Here is a 22347-nt window from a genome sequence, read left to right as displayed (position 1 = left end):
AACAGTGGTGGAGGAAGTATTTAGATCCATTACTCATGTCAGCGCAGTAATAGTATGCATTACCACGGTGGAAGTTTTTCAATTAAGTACTAAATGCAGAAAAGTGTCAAATATGATTGTTGTACTCATATATAATATATTATGAGACATATAATAATGCAAAAGTAAGATTTTACTGTTGTAGTGGGTTGAAATGGAGCTCATTTTGAAGTCATTTATAAAGGACTGTAACTAATGATTAGTTTCATTATAGTTCCAACTGCTGATTATTTTGTATTTTAATTAATAAGTTGATTGGTTGGTTTTGTAGAATAATCAGAAAATTGAACACATAGACTCCTACAATTCCAGATATTCTAACACATTTTTAGACCTTCAATATCAAAAACTAAATATAAGACATTTTAAGGATCCACTTGGACCCTGCAGAGTTTTGTCCCTCTGTGTTCATGACTCACTGAACAGGTCTGGACCATTTGGAATTACGTTCGTCACAAAGACAGAATTTTATATACAAGATAAAAGCTCTCCTAAACCACTCGTACACTGCTAACAAATCTGTGTGACAGATTCTTGTATGAGACCTTTTGTTTTTGTGTTGATCTGCAGCAGAGGGGCATCAACACAGGGGTCATGTATTCTATACTTCTACTGGAACTCTGTAAGTCAGACTGCTGAAGCCTGAAAGGATCTCTGTATATGGGCAAAGTAAAAAAAACTGTGAAGCTGCCCTTTAAAGTCAGTTTTGCAGTGCAGATTGTCAATGATGTCTTCTCACAGTATGTTTTGCATACTTACAACAAACATGAGGACATGCATTTGGGTGTTTGGTTAAGTTATGCTTAATCACTTCTCAGTCTACATCAACACCTTCTACATGAATAGCAGTGTGTAAACATCCATCATGGTGAAGCACAAAGTAAACAGTGGTCACCTTAACTGATAGAAAGGAAATTCATAATGACACGTCTGCATCTTCTGCTGCCCTCCAACTCTCCTTTACACCTGGCACCTAGCAGGCAGCTACATACACCCTGATTTACACACATACACAAACACATCAAGCAGCAGCGTCTGCCTGAACCCACCTGTTCCCAGTCGGGGGTGGGGGTGGGGGTGGGGGGCTCTGTCTTTAGGCAACTATTTAATTAGGCTCAGTGTTGGCTGGCTGGCAGTGGAATCCCCCACGCTCCTCCACTCTCAACTGTTCCCCATGAATGTCAAAGAGATAGAGAGAGGAGAGACAGACTGCAGGGCTTCAAAGCAGCCAGTGGATCTCTTCTATTTATCTATTCCCCCACGGCGAGCCACAGCCTCTCTTTTTGCAGCTTTCCCTCTTTTCTCCCCTTTTCTCATTCTCCACCTCCTTTCACGCTTGTCTCCCAGAGTGCTTTGAACGCTGTTCCCCCCTGCGGGTGGTGGGAGCTGGGGGGGGGGGGGGGTCTTGGAAGGAAACGGCGGAGGTTCCCCAGAGCAGGCAAACAGACTGGAGAAACAAACTAATTGATTTTGTGTTGTTGCAATATAAGGGGGGGGGGGGGGCAAGCATATTTAAAACTACCTTTCTGAGTCTATGGAAATGTATCAATGACACAAGTACAGAGTCAGCACAAAACAAAGTCAAGCTTTAATCTTCAGGTCCAGTGTAAGAGACATGGACAGATTTGTAGTGTTAGTGCTGAACTACCTTTGAAAGCTTACCTAACCCTTTCTACATGATGCTCTGTGTGTTTATTCTATTCATTACAGTATACACATCCCCGCCTTTGGATTAACTGTCCAAAACATTTGAAATCTGTTTCATGCTGTTCTAGGCATGTATTTGTCTCATGTCCTATAAACATGAAAGTCTGTGAAGGGTCACCACTTTCTGTATCCATTGTTTCAAATGAAAGCCACCCTAGCATTTCATACTAGGTCTTATTTTGTCATTTGGATGAACCAACAAGTTCCGTTTGTTCATATTTAAGAATATTTGCTTCTGCTGCTGCTTCACTTCCACTCTGTGATAAACAAACAGACAGATATATCTCACTTTCTAACAATATCTCGCTCTCCTAACTTTCCCTCTTTACATTCACAGCTTCCCACCAAAAACAAACAAACATGGAGAGCAGGATGTGAAAATGTGCAAAGCAAAAGCTGCATTAGAAAAGCTGCTCAAGTGTGAATGTTTCCTTTTCTCTGCTTTTTAGATCTCAAACCTTGAACCTTTGCCAGAATGCTTAGACAAATGCACATTAACAACCGGTTGCTTACAACAGCCACAATGGAATGAACGCAATTCCAGGCTACATCAATTACACAAGATTACCATTTACCCTGAGAGATGAGGCTCTAACTGAATCCTTCAGGGGAGAAAGAGTGCTGAAGTGAAGCCCAAATGCCCTTGAAAAGTCATTTTAGTTGGCAGGCTTGAGCCCAGTGCAGCAAGGAAGAATAAACTGAAATGGAAATGAAAGGAGGGGGGTCCCAGAATGGTCGTAGCTGCTGACTGGAATTTCTTACATAGAAGTAAAACTGGGACAAAGAATTCCCCTAGGTTTATTATTTACTTTAATACATTTATCATGTATCATAGTTAGATTAGATAGCTAAAATCTAAGTGTTTGATGTTATATACTGACATCTCTACAACAAGCTAATGAACCTGACTCATGAGTAATAAGAGATGTCAGCAGAGTAATGTTAGAGATATGTTTGTGGTTGTAAAGAAACTGTGTCTCTATGACATAGTTTGTTCACTAAAAAGCACTAGAAAGTTTATTTCTATAGCTTTTCAACAATATATGTTCATGTTAGGTGTTTAGGTAAAGGAGCTGATATCAGTTTCAGATGTTTAACCCTAACTAACTTGTATGTTATCAGTTTACTCATCTGAGAATAGTAAAGAGTTAAGTATGCTTGAAACAACAAATAGTTCATATCACACACTGTCCTGCCACACTCACTGCACTCATCTCGGTGCAATGAATCATACACACACACATAGGGAGGAAAACAGCTACCACACTGTTACAGTATATGACTGATCATGATAGTTATTTCCTATGCAGAGGTAACAGGGCTGTAGCTGCTGCACAGACCAGGAGTATGTCTCCTCCTGTCATTGATTCATAGAGAAGTGACTGAAGAAGACACAGGGACTGGTGGTGGAATCCCAGTAGAGAGGATTAGCTGATTGACAGCACTCTGTCCTTCCATTCAGGCCTTTGTGGCTTTGGCATATTGATGGTTAATCAATGTGGGCATGTGATCTGATGAAGCTCCGATTTAGAACACCACCAAAGTTCAGCAGGGAGGGAGGCAAGGTAAAGAAGCTATGAGTGAACAAAAATTAGCTCAAGTTCAACTCAGAGGAAAAATATGAACTGCTGCTCTGCTTTGTGCTCCCTAAACAAATGAGAGAGAACATCAGGCTATAGCATTTACCCAGTAATTACATTATCCATGTAGTTAAGCCAGGGGGAGAGTACATAAGAACAAATGGGATAAATGTCTTCTCCATGTGTGTGTACAGCCACAGATTACATACTGTTAAAACACCCTCACATCCCCCTCCAGTAAATCAGAGAAGTGTGAAGTATGTGAAGTATCCATCTGTTTTAATTCAGCAGCTTGAAGCAGACATGACGCTACTATGACATACCATGATAGAGGGAAACCCCAAAACCCCTCACACCCCCTCCTACACAGTGTGCAGCAGTCTTACCTTCCTCTTCTTGAAGGCCTGTCTGGCCAGGTATCCCCGGCAGGCAGCCTGGAACAGAGAGATGTTCCTTCTGGTCTGAACGTCTCGCTGCTCCTCCAGCCTGGACAGAGTCCCTGCTCTGAAGAACACCTGGGGGGGGGGGCACATGGTAAGTAGAGTTTACATACAACTGACTGTTAGGGAAACACGTTTTGCAACAACACACAACTGGTGGTGCCATGGATGGATTACCAAGATGCACTCTCTGGGTACATGGCCTGGAACCAGTCATTTCATTGTCTGGTAAATGTCAGGCATCAGGATGCTACTGGTGTGCACACTTCCACTGAAAACAATGGATGTGGATGCTTTGACATTTCGCTCGCCCCTCTGATGCTCTCAGCTACTCCTGAACCCAACCAGACTGCTGCTGCTTCATCTACTGCTGACCAGTGTGATCAGCGCTTAAGATGGCAGCCCAGTCAGCATCCATGCAGGAAATATGCTCTGTAGCATGTTAACATCTGAACTTTACTGTATGTACTTCAATGGACGGATGTTCAGACAGGGCTGAAGGGAGCAGAGTCATAGAGCAAAGTAAAATCATTTGACAATGCTTGGTTACATACCAGACATCACATTATGACCAAATTGTGACCTGAGCAAAAAACAGTATTTGATCTTTTTCATTGCAATGGTTTCCTTTTGTGACATACCTTACAATCTCCAGTATGTCTTGTGTTTCTCTGTCTGAACTTTATGCTAGAACCAGACCTGTTCACACTGGCAGCAAATCATTGTTCAATCCCTGTAAAGATGCCAACAACCAAACAGGAAAAATATTTCTTTTGGCATTTTGCCATGTGTTGATGGTTCAGTCACAAATAAGAGTTGGCAAGATGAGCAATTCAAAAATATGTTAAAACTAGTTTTAAAAGCAGCATCAGGTTTGTTAAAATGTACATTTAGTATTTTTGTTGGTTTTATATCATTTGAAATGACATTTGCACCATTTCTTACCAAAAGTAAGACTGAATGCTCCTGAAAATGTCAAATGGTGTAACCACAAAAGAATGACAAATATTACATATTTTATCACCTACAGTGTATTTAAGTGTATTTATACTAATAATGACTTCATTTAAAACATGTAAATGTTTCCTGATCTCCATGATTCCCCAGATGAAATAATAACAATAATATTTAGAACAATTGTATTCCATAACCTTTATTTAATATAAAAAGTTATAATGGTGTTTTATTGAGAATTTACTGTTTTTAAGCAGGTTGAATTATTTGGTACAACGTTTTTATGGTTACACCACTTAGACATTTTTGTCATAATCCTCTAATATATTCTCTCAAACTGGATTAAAAGCAGAAATTTGATGCTGGGTCCACAAAAAAAAAGTGTAAAAGTTATTCATACATTTATTTTCAAATTTCAACCCCTTTAAATTTAACTAAACCACATGAACACAAAACAACATCACTGACCCTGATACTTTACAGTCTTACTCAGTGCTGCTTATACCATTTGTTTATTTCGTCCCTGTGCAGAGGACCTATCACAGTTACTTTCCTGTCCTGATCGTTGTAGTCTCATCCAGAAAGATAACTGTGTCTTTCATCCTCTGTGCTGATGATATGGACAGCAGCAGTGCTACTCCCTGAATTCCGAAGACTTTCCGACTGTAAAAAGTGAAGTCAGGCTGACACTGGGCCCCCCTGTAACAGCCCAAATCACAATGCCTCTAACTCCTTCTAGATAATTTGTGTCTGGGGACAGACATTGCTCTGTTCCTCTGCACTGAAATAGCTGGCAGCTCTTTGTGGAAGTAGATTCATTAAACAGAGTCTGAGTGACACTTTGTCCTTCAGAGGATGTGACTGCTCCTAACTCTAACTGTAATTTTCAAAATTGGCAGAGCAAAAGAGTCAGCGTGGCTTGGAGTATGGCCGGGAATGTGGATTATTGTTTAGATGTCATTGGGACCTTGTGACTTCACTATACAATAACTCTGTACTGTGCAATAAATATTTAGCCAGGCTGTGAGCAGTTTGTGACTCAGTCAGTCCATTTATTACTCCTTCCTCTGACACTTCTCACACTACACAGTGGGTATTTCTGAGGCATATGATGGCAATCAAATGGAAGGCAGCATGGTTATACAGTGTTCAATACTGTTGACTTGCAGCAGGAGAGTTTGAAGAGTTTGCTGGATGCTTTGGTTTCCTCCCAATCCCAGAGACATGCAGGTTAAGTTAACTGAAGGCTCTACATTGCTCACTGGTATGAATAGTTGTCTATCACATGTTGGCTGTGTGATAGATTGCTGATTTATCCAGGTTGTATGCGCCCCACCTCTCACACAATATGAGCTGGGATAGTCTCCAGGTCCTTATGACCCTGCACAGGATAAGCAGCTTAATGAACGGATGGACACCAGCAACTAATTAAGACCCTGAGATGACTGCACAGAGACATCTTGTAGGTATCAAAGATGTCAGCTGTAGTTTCATTTTGAATCATTTTCTTCCAGAGTAAACTAACTGTAGCTACATTCTGAAGTTTACCTGATGAACATCTGATGACAGAAACACTGTAATAAAGTGAGTATGAGTGATGAACTGGGTGCAGGATTTCATTTTATTTTTATTCTCCACAGTCAGCGTTTTTGATCTTTTGCACCTTTCAATACGTTTCTGCTGTGCAATAACACTGCAGTAGTTATTTCACTCAAAGTAAAAAAAAAAAAAAGGTCACCACAAGTTAAGTTAAGTGATGAAAGAAAAGTGGAGATAAAGTTTTTACAGTGCTGACATTGGTAAAGGCTGCCACACTTACTCCATTTAAAAACAGTGTGATTTACTGATCAGGTGCATCAGCTGCTGACTGAAATCATTCATGTCTTGGGGGGCTCTTTCATACCATCAGCCATCAGACTATCCAACACCACAGCTCCCAGTACCTCCCACTCCCACTCATAACACTGAGGCTGTCCTTACTGTTTAATACCAGAAACACTGCAGATTATTTTAGAGATTGTTTATTGTATATAGTATTTAGAGGTTGTTTATTGTATATAGTATTTAGGAGGTTGTTAATTGTATATAGTATTTTATTTTATTTTGTACAAGTATTCTGTTGTTTCAATTTTCAATTTCCCCCTAGGGAGATCAATAAAGTTTACCCTTACCTTACCCTTATGTACTCAAAAGATGGCTTGTTGTACCCACCTTTGACCATTAATGAATGACTGCTCCCATTATACAGTGTGATGACCAGTAAAGGGAACAGTAAAGATCTTTAAGCTCCATTTAATCTTTAAATGATCATTATAGCAACAGTCAATAACACCAGAACGACAGGATGGTTACTTGGTGTCAGTGAGGAAGAGCTGTGGATTGAAGCTGTAGGACTCATTGCAGACTTTTCTATAACTTCATGAATAAACAACCCTTCTTTCATTTCAAATTGAGGAGTTGAGTGAATTTTCCACCTCTTCTCTTGACTTCTTTGCAGAGTGGGGGTCAGGCAACATGATACTGACCAAAGTTAAACACTGCGACTAAATGGAGATTGAACAGATCTCCTGAGAGGCAGTTTCCAACCAAAATAAATTATAGCCTGAACTAAAAGCATAAATGACCTTTGGGGTGATTTGAACTAGTAGGAAAGGACTGCTAACTCAACAGCCATGGACAGAAAACCCCTTTGTTTATCTACACAGAGTAGAGTCATTTACTCTTACTCACATTCCTGAAGAACTAAATCTGAATTTCATGTGAATTAAATGTCTAATCATTATGCAAATGATGTCATCCTGTTGGAATATGGGTTAGTTGTTAGTTGTGTTTGCGTTGCTGCTGTTGTGGTGGTATATCTTTCACACATTGTCTGATGTGACCTCCTGCTATCTATACAGATAGCAGGAGGTCACATTTAGCACTGTACAGCCAAACTAGTGTCACTCTTAAGGAGATGAATACCATTTTCTAATCTAAATCAAGTATTGTCACTACTATTAAAATACTTCCAATGATACCCAGCCCTGGTATTACTGCTAGTTTTTGTATACACAGTTTGGGATATTTGGTTTGTGAGGGGAGCCACAAAAATGTGAATCCACCATCATAACTAAATACTCCTCTAGTGGGAAATACATTCATGGACAGATGATGTCAAACTAGCCTGGGAGGAGAGAACAACATCTGGTTAACATGGACTGCTGTGCTCCTTGGAGACTCATTTGTCAGTCCAGGGATGGTTTAATGATATCAGGCAGAGAGCCCCACACACACAGACACACACAGACACACACAGACACACACAGACACACACAGACACACAGACACACACACACACACACACACACACACACACACACACACACACACACACACACACACACACACAGTTGGCAGCAGAGCACAGGGACAGTTTGGAAGTGGGAGGTGGGTCATGTGCCAGGCAGGAGAGGACGCAGCCACCTGCATAGTCTGGACACACTTCATGTGTCATGGGCAGTAGTTTTTGTGTTGGATGGAAATCACTCCTACTGAAAAACGAAGGTGTACTATGTTGTATCTTATTATTTCATGCTTGAGAGTACAGTGTGAAATGTAACAAAAAGGTTGGGTATTTGGGGGCGTTAGGATTTGTTGCTGGGATGATACCCTAACCCTCCTTACATGGGATATTTGCTGGTAAGTTTACAGCATTTTTCATTTTAGTTATGGTTTATTATTCTTAACACAAACTAGGTCATATGATGTGTCCAACCTCATCTAAAGGCCAAAGTGTTCTGCATGGGCACTCTGTCTGTCACAGTCATAGTCACACTCTACATCGCTCCTCTACAGTCTTCATGCTGTTTCACGTCGTTATGATCCCTTAAATAAAAGTTACAGAGGAACTGTATGAAAACTGTCAAAAATCCTGCCAACTCTCACTCACCCACACTCCCAGCCCACCACTGAGTGAAGTGGGCATGACTGTAGGATCAGCAGTTTTAGAAAGTATCAAAAGTTGTCAAACACAGCCCCCCATATTCCAACCCCCTTGTATCAACTGTGAGAAGAAATTCAGTACAAGAGTGAAAATGAATCTGTAGACATTTTAATCTATCTCTAAAAGCTAAATCATCAAATGTAGCTGTTGCACATGCAGCATTTTTCTTAAAATGTCCAATATTTTACCTGCTATCAATGGATTTATGTCTGTAGTAGCAAATATTCAAAAACTGCAGAGTACTGAAAGCGGATATTAAATGCCTGTTCAGACTTTTAATCTCGTTTTTCTTGGATAGTCCCCGATTTAAATCAAAATTCTGCCAATAGTAGACTATTGGATTTAGAGAAAGGTTTTGTAGAGGAGCTTATGTTTGAAAACGGGAGGAAGTAGACAAATATGTTTATATGTTTTATTCAGTTACTGTTGATTTCTAAAAAAGTCACATTTTGGTAACATGTTATTAATGCTAGTGTGTGTAGTAGTTGTGTGAAGAATTTTTTTAGAAATGAAGTTGAGAGAGAAATTCAAATCCTGCTAAATTTCAGTGACCCACCTCAGGACACCTCCCCAATTGTGACAGCTGGTAGGAGTGGTGGAGTGGCTTTATGAGCATGTGACACAATCTGACCACTGTATTTAAAATATACTGTCCCTAAAAATCTACATCACCAATCTGTTTATGTAACATTACAACATTTCCTTAAACCTGTATTAACAGATTTTGGCACATAGGTGCAGTGAACACAATGCTGACCTTTTACGTTGATGTGGAATTAGTAAGCAAACAGCTGCTTATTTCAACATCCAGCAGTTATGGAGCAACATCATCATTTATTTGGAGTCTTGTTTCTGTGCACCTGCTTCTGAGTCCAATATTCAGCTCCTGAGGGAAATATCTGGCTCTTCAGCTGCTAAATGCTCCACTATGTTCACCAGCTAGTCTACAGCTAACTGTGTCTGTTTGCCATTTGGTGCTGAGCAGGTATGTGCAGTGGCTTTTAAGAGCTTTTCCTCAGAGAACAACACTATAAGAGCGCTGAGTGAACCAAAACAGTAAAGTTGCAGCTGGACAGCTAAACACTGAGCTGAAACTCACTATAAAGCTCCATACAGCTGAGGGGAGCTGCAGAGTCCGGTGTAGATTCATCATGAATGATGCCTCTCACATTACATATCATCATGTGATACATTGTTATTATATAAATGTCAATTATAGTGGCTTTAAGGTTCTTTTGATTGTTGAGCTTTGGTTTTTTTACACTCATCTCTCCTGTCTGTCTGTATGACTTTAGATGCAAAAACAATAGCATGCCATGTGTTAAGTAATATACTAACCCTGCTATGTATTTTATTAGGAAGTGGGCTGTTAGTTCCTAATAAACCACCATATAAGTATATATAAAATGTTCTTTCTATCGCCCAGCATTAGTTGCCAGGTAACTATTGTACTGTATACTGAGAGGATGTGACTGATGTAGGTAGTAAGCAGTGTAATAATTATAAGACTTTCTTCACTTTAATGCAGCTCATTTATGTAAAATGATTCCTACACTGCATGAGGTGCACAGTGTAATTACACAGAGTGGCCCAGTGTGTGGGTTGGTGGCACTTTGCCTTCTTGTGTGGGTTGGTTGGACCTCCAGTAAAAATAACATGAAACAAGTGCCGTTAGTGATGTTAATAATGTGAAAACTGCAGAATAAAAAAGTTGTGATTTGAAACTTTATCTAAACTAGTGAGGAAAACTATAGACTGACATGCACCAGTAAGGCAAGGTTAAACTCCCTGCAATATCTGCCAGGAAACTTCTCTAATTGACAGCTCAAGGCGCTCACTGCTTTATTTCACACACATTCACAGATCTAATTAACAAAACCATTAGTCTGTCTTTTTCTTTGTGATTAGCTGTTTTTTTTTAACTTCAAGAGTTGGAGTCTGGCAGTGTCTGACTGCTGCTTGGCAAGGGTCAGACACAGACAGCCACAACGACCAGCTCTTCTCCATAAAAAAGAAAATGACTGAAAACAAAACACAGCAGGACCAGTGAAGGTGAGAATGGAAGTGCAAAAACTTGTCACTGCGGAGCAACAAAGCAGCGTGGAATATTCCATGCTCACCACACCTTTTGCTAGAAATCAGGCTGAGTGAATGAAAAACACTTTCTAATTATCTGTTTAATTGAGACAGTCACCATGTGAAAAGACAAGAGGACTTGAAGCCAGGACTCTAGTTAGACGGCGGCACAACACACACCACTTCTAACATCATAAGAAAGGATGATGTTTTCTGAAGGAAAAACCTAAGAGGCTTCAGGTAAGTAACAATGTCGATGCTATTCCTTTATATGAAGGGTTAGTCGCAAATATAACGACTGACCTGCCAACTGAGTTGCAAGTATATATTATAGTATAATATAATATAGTATAGCATAGTATCGTATCATACCATATAGTATCATACTGTACCGTATAGTATAGGATCGTACTATATAGTAGTGTATCATACCATACAGTACAGTACAGTATAGTTTAGTACAGTACAGTACAGTATAGTATAGTATAATTTAGTGCAGTACAGTACAGTACAGTATAATTTAGTGCAGTACAGTACAGTACAGTATAGTTTAGTACAGTACAGTACAGTATAGTATAATTTAGTGCAGTACAGTACAGTACAGTACAGTATAGTATAATTTAGTGCAGTACAGTACAGTACAGTATAGTTTAGTACAGTACAGTATAGTTTAGTACAGTACAGTACAGTACAGTATAGTATAATTTAGTGCAGTACAGTACAGTACAGTATAGTTTAGTACAGTACAGTATAGTTTAGTACAGTACAGTACAGTATAGTATAGTATAGTTTAGTACAGTACAGTATAGTACAGTATAGTAGTGTATTGTATTGTATTGAATTCTATCATATCATACCGTAGTATGTAGTATGTAGTATGTAGTATGTAGTATGTGAAGTTTTCAAGAACTTGTTGGGTTTTGGTTTATCAGAGATATGGATTTTGGTTGAAACTAAGTTATGTAACAGAAGTTAATACTTTAAATTCTCAAATAAAAACTGATATTCAAATATTTACCTGCAGTTCCTAATCAAAGGCCAGGAAACACAATAGAGTAGTGGAATATCCTATACTATAATACTTGCAGGGTAAATTCCACAGCACTAAATCCATCAGGACAACAACTTATGGGTCTTATCATAGTAACCAATGTGTTTCCTTTAAGTTTATCTTTTTATTTTTACCTTTCACTAATTGATTTCATTTCAATATGCCTACTTTATTGATTTATTGGGTATTGATATTTTTCTGTTTGCATTACTTGTTTTTAAGCACTCTTACTTTGCTGTTCTTTCGATTGTTGTTAAGCTACTGTCCATCAAACTCAACACTTCTTTCGAATGTCCTCTCATTAAAAGCCTTCCTGGACAGAGAGGGATTATATCCTTTAAGTAAATGGAAGGCTTTAATACAACACATCTGTGCAAGAAGTGTGGAATTCACAGCAGCTTAAAAGCGATTGAAAAAAATGGCACAGTAGAAGCAGTGGGAATGAATAAGTGAGTGACTACTAATACTTTCCTCCAGTGTTCGGGTCAAATCCGACCGATTTTCAACTTTCATACAACATAAAAATGATGTTTTTCATCAGATTGCCTCAAGACCACATGCTATCCTCCACACGAAGCATTTGAACATAAAACATTGTTGATGGTCACATTGAGTGAATTTTGAGTGGTTTAGTGAACATTGTTACATCTTCAGTGTTCCCGGTCAAAAATGACCACCATAGGAAATGAATGGGTAAGACTGTAATATGGTCATCCATCAGATGGAAAAACATCCCTATACACACACACCCATTCACCCAAACATCAAAAACCACAACCCCCTCACCCCCCACCCTTTCATCTATTCCCCCCACCCACAGCCTACATTCTCCCACCCCCCCCAACCCCTTTCCCCTACGTGAACTACATATTTCAGACTAAACAAATAAAAGGAAAAAACAACAATAAGTTTTGAGCCAAATGATAACTTTGTAAATGAAAGTTACTCATGTCAACCATTACTGTGAGACATTATTTCAAACCTAAATAACCTAAAACAGACCAGTCAATGTGATGAAATATAGTTTATAAAACAGAGGAATTCACACATAAAATAAAAGCTCCACTGTTCTCTGCAGTTGAGGTTAATAAAGGTCCTGGCCATGATTTGAGAATTTCCAGCATAATGATAACAGTTCTTAGAGATATAATGAGATGAAAAGTGTGCGTGAGCATGTGTGTGACTGCACTCACCCGGCTCAGCCCCATGTGGTAACTGCTCTTCTCCAGCTCCAAGGACTCCAGCAACTCCTCCACCGCCTGGAAACCAGCACAACAGTCAGTAGATGCATAAACAAAAACAACCCCCTGTTTGTTCGGGGCTTTACCTCTACGTGATCACATGACCTGGTTGCCCAAAGAATGCTGGCACAGTGCCATGGCAACTAAACACCATTGCCCTTAACATCAGCGAACACAAACAAACACACACACACACACACACACACACACACACACCCCTGATTTGCCTCCAGGGACTCAAGAGCACAAACAAACTGGAAGTGAGAAGCTTCTAGGGCTTATTTTCAACCAGGTTTCATCCATCCTGCCAACCTTTAGAAGACAAACTACAGTCTGATTGTTGGGACTCTAATACTGGAATTTAGGATGAAGAATTATCATATCTGATATTCTTTGACATTTTTTATATTTGGTAAACATGTGCAACAAAGGGAGAAAGACTAATGCTTAAGTTACCTGAAGGACCCTTAGATGCTGCCACACTCATCATATTCTATCATAGAATAGAATAGAATCTGAACTCAGTTTGATGTCCAGAAAAGTTTCGATAATCTGGAAAACCTGCTGACTTATTTACAACCTGTCTGACTGCTCATGTTTTTCTTCTTGTCTCACTTCTTTTTAAAATAGTAAATAGACTGTACTGATACAGCACTTTTCTAGTCTGTAGACCACTCAAAGCACTTTTATACTACATATCACATTCACCCATTCACACACATTCATACACTGATAACAGGAGCTACCACACAGGGTACCAACCTGCTCATCAGGAGGAAACTACAGTAACATTCATAAACACATTCACGGTTTAACCATCTAATCCTTCCTCCTACATATTAAACTCTCAAAAACTAATAGTTTATTGCTATACCCTTAAGAATGATTCCAGTTTATTACAACTTAGGTGTGGCCATCATTGATATCTGTCATGATAACATACTCTATGTATAATTGGTGAGATCTTTGAAGAAGTCAGACAGGTTTTTAATAAATCAACATTTTACTCAGATTATCTCAACTTTTTTGGACATCAGACTTGAAAACATGTAATGACAATTCCTCACTGCACAGGAGAATCTGTCTGAGACACTACAGCAGCTGTTTAGGACATTTTGGAAATAATTGCTTTGTCTTTGTCTTTCTCTTCCAAACACGACTGTCTGACTCAGAGGTTTTATTTACAACCTGTCTGACTTTACTTTCATCAATTTTATCATTCTCAACAATTAACTTGACAAGTAAGATGTTATTATTGATGAGAATGATGATTGAAGAGATGCATGGTGTGTCCAAACCATAAAGGGTTACATGTACCTCTGTGAGGAGCAGGCGTGTGCTCCATAAATGTCACTGCAGTCTGTCTGTGATATTTATGGCTAAGTGAAAATTGTGTCCTTATGGTGCAACGAAAGAAAGGTCAGGGGGTAACTAATATCATTAAAAGGGGGACTCCTCTCATTTTAAATGTCAAAGTATGTTTAATAGTCACAGGGAGCACTCCTCTACCTGTGAAGTCTACAGTCTCCTGCATACCTGTCATCTGTGGCTCTGAGGAGCTTTGTCAGGTTTGAGAAAATGATTAACGTGAAATCAGTTGAGTTTTTCAAATGTATAAAACAGTCTGTGTAACAAATGGGGAGTGTTGAGTTAACCAGAGAGAAACGCTCTAATCCAGGATTTTCCTTTTTTCTTTGCCATCCTTGACATATTCATAGAAGTGCAAAAGTCACTGTACAGCAGACTCTAGCAAACTGTCTCATAAATCTTCATACCAAGCATTTCGTCAAGTGATATTGTGAAAGGCAGGACAATAGTAAGACGTAAAGTAACATAAGGAACTTGAGCCTCTCAGGGACAAGACACTGACAGCAGTGTGTGTATGTTTGGCAGGTGTACCATCTGGCTGCAGACATGGCGGCTCCATCACATTGTATAAAGAGGGACTGACAGAGCTGTGCTGTCGGGCTTTTTCTCAGACAGGCTCAGGAAACCAATATTCTCTTTCTGTCACTTTCTCTTTCTCTGAAAAGCATTTCTTTCATATTATTTCTCCAATTATACGCCCCTCTCTGACTCAGACCACCTCCTTTCATCCATCTTCTTTGCTTTCTTTCTTCTCTGATGTTCCCTCCCGATTCCGCAGAGAACCGGCTGCCATTAGTTCTTTGTGAGTGGGCTACCCTCGCTAAGCTCATCTCCAAGGAGACTTAGGGGCAACTTTAATGCCAGTTTGTTGTGGTGTTGTAAAGAGAGGAGAGCTTAATTTCACTGATCTGCTTAATTAATCCAGTCAAATCTCCTCTGTTGACAGCGGCTACTCATTTAAATGTTCCCCTCACACGCTGACATTTGGTGACACTCACAAACTAGCAGGCACTCAGCCGATATGATAGTTTTTAGATCATAAATATCAGACAAAAAACATTAAATGCCCCTTCATGCAAGAAATGTGGCTCATCAGGTGCAGAGAGCCTCAATGTAGAGATGTTTTTCCTCCAGCAGCCACACTTCCCACTCATAAAGGCTAATCACGCCTTTGTGCAAAGCTGCTATATACTGCCTGAACAGAATGTAGAGAGCACATTAATCATATGCTCAGGGATGTTCCTAAACTGTTCTGCCTCCTATACAAAAGGAATTGAAAGATAATGAGACAAGAAAAAAAAAGTGGAAAGAGACAAGGGGAACGGAGAGAGAGAGAGAGAGAGAGAGAGAGAGAGAGCGAGAGTGAGAGGAGCGAGAGAGAGAGAGAGAGAGGAGAGAGAGAGAGAGAGAGAGAGAGAGAGAGAGAGAGAGAGAGAGAGAGAGAGAAGCAAAGAAAGAGCTCTTCCCACCGCCGGTAATTAACCAGTACAGTAACCGTATGCTGCCAGCCTGTGCAATCATAATTAATTACACACAAGAGCGCTCTTGGAGCAGGAAGAGGACAGCGGAGAGAAAAGAGCAGGAGCAGAGGGTGAGTAAAGGGATTCTATTCACGCTGGGAGATTAGAATGTGAAGGGCGAGGAAAGAAATACTCATTCTCTAGACTTCACAGTTTCACCATTCTGTTGCTTTTTTTGGCTGGAATATTGCTAATGGCATTTTTTAAAGGAGTAGTGCAGGAATTTGGTGCCGTTCTTCCATTCTGGAGGACTTGCACTGATCAGACAGATTTTAATAGAAAAAAGAAATGGTCAAAACTGAAGCCTGGTAGTCCCTCAAGCTCAAACTCCAAAAGTACTGGATCCTACATTTCCCATGATGCAACTTCAAAGCATCTCTTTATCAGATGACGTCATCAGAGTTATTTTCTCATCTAGAGCCACAGAAAAAAACATTCTACAGCAGTTTTCACAGCCTGAGTAGCACTAACCTTTAGAATAAAATAGGCAGAGTGCCCTTTATAACTGACAAATATTGTAGTTAAGATTATACAATCATATACAATAAATATACAGGGGTCTTTTTGCAGAATGTTTTTCTTCCGACCCTGGAAAATCCTCTGAAATATTTATAACAGCTGATGACAAAAACTCATAATTAGCACTGATTGTTATCACTATTTTAAAACAATTTTTTACCAAAATATTTGCATCATTATTTAATGCAAGAAGCTGCTATTAACCACAGCTTAGAGGAAACAAGGTCGTCCTGTGAATAACATAATAACATAGTTCAGTATGCAAATCAAGTGATGATAATGCATCAGGGTCAAAACAAGAACAACAATGAAATATGTGGGACTTTTTAAATCAAATTTAAACCAGATTTTCATATTTATTATTTATTTTTACATATTTTTAGAGGTCAGAATACATTTATGTTTTCAATCAGTGTCACAGACTCTGAAAGCTTGTTAATTAACACTGTTGATGTTAACCTAAAAAAAACAGTGTTATTGGATATGAATCTGAGGCCATTAAAATAAATGAATTTTTCTTAAAGGAAGTGAGCCCTACAGTGAAGGAGGAAAGATGGCATGTTTTTGTCATTCCAATTGCTGTTTTAATGTCTGTTTTCTGGAAAACCCCACGAATCCCACTTCTAGCTACTGCTTAAACTGTCATGTGATCTCTACTGATTGAATAAGTACTTCTCTGACATGCTCAAACACTTATTAAAGTATAAGCTAAATTCTCTATTTTCTTTCCTGTCTACAGATCTCATGTTCAGAGTCAAACCAACAACGCACTGATCTACTATCAAGTATTGTGTGTGTGTGTGTCAAAGTCTGATACATCTTATTCTGTGCCATAGAGCTTCATTGTTGTCTAAATACTATTAAAACACATCAGTGAGTCACACTGTTGCACTGGGTGAAATGTTCCTTCATCACCATGAACACACACTGTAGTTTATTTTGACTCAATCCAACATAAACCATACTGCTGCCAGAAATACTCACTAGAGCACCAAATGTGGATTCATCCACCGCTGAAAATAGTCCCAAACAAATGCTCTGTTTCTTACAACTGTTTCAGGAAGTTTCTGAGCATTTTTTTTAAAAACACAAAAAAACCTGATATATTTGTAAGCTGATTTAGGATTTAGGATCTTTATCTGAAAAGTAACCAAAGCTGTCATATAAATGTAGTGGAGTAGAATATACAATATTTCCCTCTGAAGTGTAGTTGAGTAGAAGTATAAAGTAGCATCAAATAGAAATGTTTGAGAACCTTTTCTTTAATTAAACCAGTCATGTGACTTGTTTGACTACATCAGTGGTCAGATATAATGATGCTAGCTGTGGAAAGAGTCATTTCCATCCTATCATCAGTCAGCCTCACTGTCCAGCCACACACATCCACACTGTAAAATAACAGAGCGTCCCTGCCAAACACTCACCCTCTTCTCATCTGTGACAATATAGTGTCGGCCGTGCTTCTTTGTCAGATGCGGCGCCAGGACATCAAAGCGCCTGCGGAACTCAGAGAACACCATGTGGTCCGGGTAGCCTGGAGGCAGGGAGGGAGCGCAACAAAAAGGACAGCAGAAAAAACACACAACACCAAGGTTAGAGGACCATCTGCAGCTTGTGGAGAGCCAATTACATGTCAACGGTTAACTTTTACTAGAGAGACACACACACACACACACACACACACACACACACACACACACACACACACACACACACACACACACACACACACACACACACACACACACTAAAAAGCAAAATACAAAGTAGTGATGGTTTAACAGGCAGACATGTGGAGGTTACAGAGGTTTCTTAAGCTTTTTTTTTTTTTTTTTAATTTTTTCTGTTGAATGTTTGTTTTATGTAAAGCACATTGAGTTGCCACTGTGTATGAAATGCGCTATATAAATAAAACTGCCTTGCCTTGCCTTGCCTTTTAGAGAAGCCTAGACAGTCAGAATGCCTGTAGGGAGAGAGCTCCACACTGGGATAAAGGATCTAAAAGCAAGCACCTCTGAATGAAGACATTAGACAGTAATTGGTCCTTTTGAACAGCAATTGGTTGAAGGTTATTGGAAGCCTTTCAGAATCTTTATCTATGTAAAGTTAAAATCATCACTGATTTTAACTACTGGGCAACAAAAGAAAAGTATAGTTCATTTTATTTACACTATCAGAGACAGATGAGCCATCTCAGAGTCTTAAATGAGGTTAATCTTGCGGAACTGTGGACCATTAAAAAAGAAAACCTTATCTCTACTTCTTTGGCAGACAGTATAGCTAAGATCAAAGTTTAATGAGCTCCATGAGAATAACAGAATAACCCCTTCAACACTTAGGGGCTCTGACTTCTACATGGCAACACTGACTTTAAGAGGTTTACTTCTGGACTTCCATAAAGTTGGGGACTCACAAGAAACCTTGGTTAGGGTGCACACACTCTGATTTTCAGACCCTAGTAAAGAAGTAAACTTTTCTTTTTCTGCAGCAGAGATACGAAGTGCTTCAAGGTGCACGCAACTGATCGAACATAACGCAACAACAAACCACTGGAGTAACAGATGAGACTCTGAACAATAGAAAAAGTGAAATAAATAGTGGAGCAACAACATTGAGGGTTTTAAAAGTATTAAAACGATTCTTAAATGTAATCCTAAAACAAATAGACAGTCGGTGTAATTCAGCAGAACTGGAGTGTTTCATGTTTTATGTTTATTGAAAGTCTTGCTGCTGCTTTCTGCATCAATGTTTTCCCCTTCAGGCAGCTATGATGAAATGCAGTCAAGTCAAGCAGTGAGAGGAAATTGAAGTGTGAAGAACTTGCTCGAGTATGTTTTAGGGAAGCATTGGTTTAACTTTAACATATTTCTGATTTGTAAATAGCAAGACTGAGCAGGACTCTTAATGTGCTGATTGAAGGTGAGGTCATGATAGGGCCAAGTAGAGCTTTGTAGCAGCCTGAAGGACATCAGAACACCGATGAAAACCTATTTAAAATTGTTCAGTCTAGCTTCTCAAATGCAAACACTGGATTCTATATCTCTCATAACAAAAACAACAGCATATTTTCATGACACTTGCCTGCTCATCTTTCTGCTGCAATTAAACATCTGTATTCTCTGAGTCCAGACAACCCTAATGGCATCACTGATATCATCAGGCTTTCTGTCAGAGTCTGGAAAGTTCCCAATGTGAGTGGCACTAAGCATGACAAGTAAACTGATCTTAATGTGTAAAATTGGTGGGGTGCCCCTTTAAACATGGTGAGGTTACCTTGTCTGTAGATGCGCAATGCATCCAGCAGCTTGGATCCCCTCAGCTGAGCCCTCAGGAGGCCCACATCCAGAGTCATGAGGCCAGAATCGGGGCTCTCTCCGTGCGTCACGCGGGGCTCGCCTCCTCCTCCCACTGCTTCCGCTTTGGGTAGCAGGCAGTGGACGAAGTGAACCCTGGACCGACGCACCATGTCAATCAGAGCATCCTAAAAACAGAAAGGAGATGAGTCAGGCACCACTGCACCAGCTTCTCCTTTTTAACTTGTGTGTGTGGTTCCAACAGAGACAGAGCAGCACAATACCCAGTGTAACAACTTTACAGTGTGGCATTATGAGGTAGACTGTAAACCCGTCATCTACACAGGACATGCATATGTACTAAGGCCCGACCGCATTTTTGGGGCTGATATTAGGGAGTATAAAAATTCCAATATCAAAATATTCACCGAAAATCTTATATGTACAGAATTGTTTTTTGCAATGTGGTTATCTAACACTTGTGACAAAGGAGGCAGGAATATTGGTATTTAATCTAATTATAATTACCTATAAATAATAACACACAACAAAAACATGTACGTATATATTAACACTTACATACTGTACAGCTGTAAAAACACCTCAAATGTCTTTTACTCTGAAATTTGATGACTTTTCCTAAAGTGGCCAAAAATGCACAAAAATGAAAATATTTTTTAAATGTTATACTTTTGTATAGATGCTACACATTTGTGTCTATTGAGGCTGTTCTGGATCATATTTTACCCATATGTTTTGACATGTCTCTTTGACAAATGAATAGTTAATAGTTTTAATAAGATAACGATTTCTATGTGATAGGTCAATATCAGCTGTTAATATCAGCTGACTGATATATTATACTGATATATTAGAATAAAACTAAATCTCCTCTGATTCTAATCTGTACCTAAACTCAAGAAAATGGCTGATTGGTTCTGTTCTCATTTCTCAGTTTAAAGTTTAAAACTGTGAAGCTCAGTGTGTTGATGTGATTGGGATCATCTGTGTGTGTGAGGTCACATGAGGCTGCAGATGTTCATACACTGCCATTCTCACAAGACTTGTGAAAATGTTACTTTAGGCACTCGAGAAGGCTTATAAAGACTCAGTTATGACTCTGAGGAGGAGAGCTGTCTCTCACTCTGTGCCCCAACATTTCATCTTCATCCCTCTGGAACCTTCCTCTTCCACTTACCACTTGGAGTTTGACCTGGATACACAGGCTCTTCTTCTTGACGGCAGCCACTCCTGTGGTGAAGGTCTTCCTCATGCTGGTGGCTCGTCGCAGGGCGAGCTGGGAGCTGCCCTCCAGACCGGCGATGGAGCCCGACAACACGGTGGCCCCGCTGGCCCGGCCCATAAACAGCCCGCTGATGTTCTTCCTGTAGTAATGGATTCAACTACAGCATGAACATGACCAACTGCATATGTTTTTCCTCCTCACTGCATCAGCCAGTGATTGATACTTCATAATAAAGGCAGCTAATCTGACTGCATTAGTGGTATATTCTCCTGTCTGGAGACCCATATGCTGGCTGGCTGCTCCCTGCATCATTTGGCTCACTGTGTTGCCTGCTGCTCTCACACTGTGGAGCTCACATTCACTAAAATCCTTACAGGGCTGAAATTTGATTGACATAACATGCTATTTGCAACAAAGCAGTTATTGTAAAAGAAAAAAAGGCTTCTGAATACAAAGCTAATCATTCATTTGTCTTTGGTGCACAGTCGGGTAGATCATACATTACTCAGAAAAGATAAATTAGCCGAATAATCAGTAATTATACAAACAATGCTGTGTATTAAAATGTCTATAATTGCATTTAATGTAATATGACACTTTCAGAGGAGAAGCAGACTCATGTTTGAGATATCTGGGGATTGTATCTGATTGCTGTATTTATTTTTGTTTTGGCTGTAATTCAGAAATGTCTGTGAGTTTAAAGTGAAGTGAAAAAGAATGAGCAATACTGGATGTGAATCATGAGAAACTAACAACTGGTGAATGATGTCATCAATTAAATACGATTGGGGCAACCTGGAGTTTTTAGTTTATCCTGACGAGTCAGCATATTTTTGTAATGAAATTAACTTCACTTTAAATGTTAGGTCATACAAATATTTTATTAATTCAAACTTAACCCTTACATACTGTTCAGGGTCAAATTGGACCCATTTTTACATTTGAGAGCTGCACATATGTTTTAACTAGACTAATGTGAGCCACAGTATACAAAAAATCGTTTCTTTTTGGGTTGTTTTTTTGTGTGTGCAGCTGATACACATGTTTGTATAACAAAATCAGCGTTCAAACATGTTGTTTTCATCATATTCTATAAAATGTTCTCCTGGACAATAAATAGTGATTGTGAATGTCTTATTTCCATAAGATGAATCAAACATTTATTAATAACTGATGGAGAATTTATGAATGTGAATTGGTGTAGAGACTAATTATGACTCAGAATATGAACAGTATGTGAGGGTTAAAATAGTAATGGACCATAAAATAATGAGTAAATATCAAAAACAGATTTTTTTTCTAGATTATACATAGAAATAGAATTTTTT

The 22347-nt window shown here is 39.2% G+C and overlaps 1 protein-coding gene across 4 annotated transcripts in view; it reads right to left on the bottom strand.

Annotated features, from left to right (window-relative positions):
* LOC133980129 (unconventional myosin-XVIIIa-like) overlaps positions 1 to 22347 on the bottom strand; it is a 148322-nt gene that overhangs the window by 53414 nt on the left and 72561 nt on the right. For all 4 annotated transcript variants that reach the window (XM_062418715.1, XM_062418716.1, XM_062418717.1 and 1 more), the window contains 5 exons: positions 20972 to 21158; positions 19754 to 19961; positions 17905 to 18014; positions 13026 to 13091; positions 3713 to 3841 (listed from right to left, as the gene is read on the bottom strand). In XM_062418715.1, the coding sequence (XP_062274699.1) occupies positions 3713 to 3841; positions 13026 to 13091; positions 17905 to 18014; positions 19754 to 19961; positions 20972 to 21158 (700 nt within the window). The remainder of the gene's footprint in view (positions 1 to 3712; positions 3842 to 13025; positions 13092 to 17904; positions 18015 to 19753; positions 19962 to 20971; positions 21159 to 22347) is intronic.

Source organism: Scomber scombrus, chromosome 5, assembly GCF_963691925.1.
Source record: "Scomber scombrus chromosome 5, fScoSco1.1, whole genome shotgun sequence".
In the NCBI taxonomy this organism is placed as follows: domain Eukaryota; kingdom Metazoa; phylum Chordata; class Actinopteri; order Scombriformes; family Scombridae; genus Scomber; species Scomber scombrus.
This window is presented reverse-complemented; position numbering and strand designations above follow the sequence as displayed.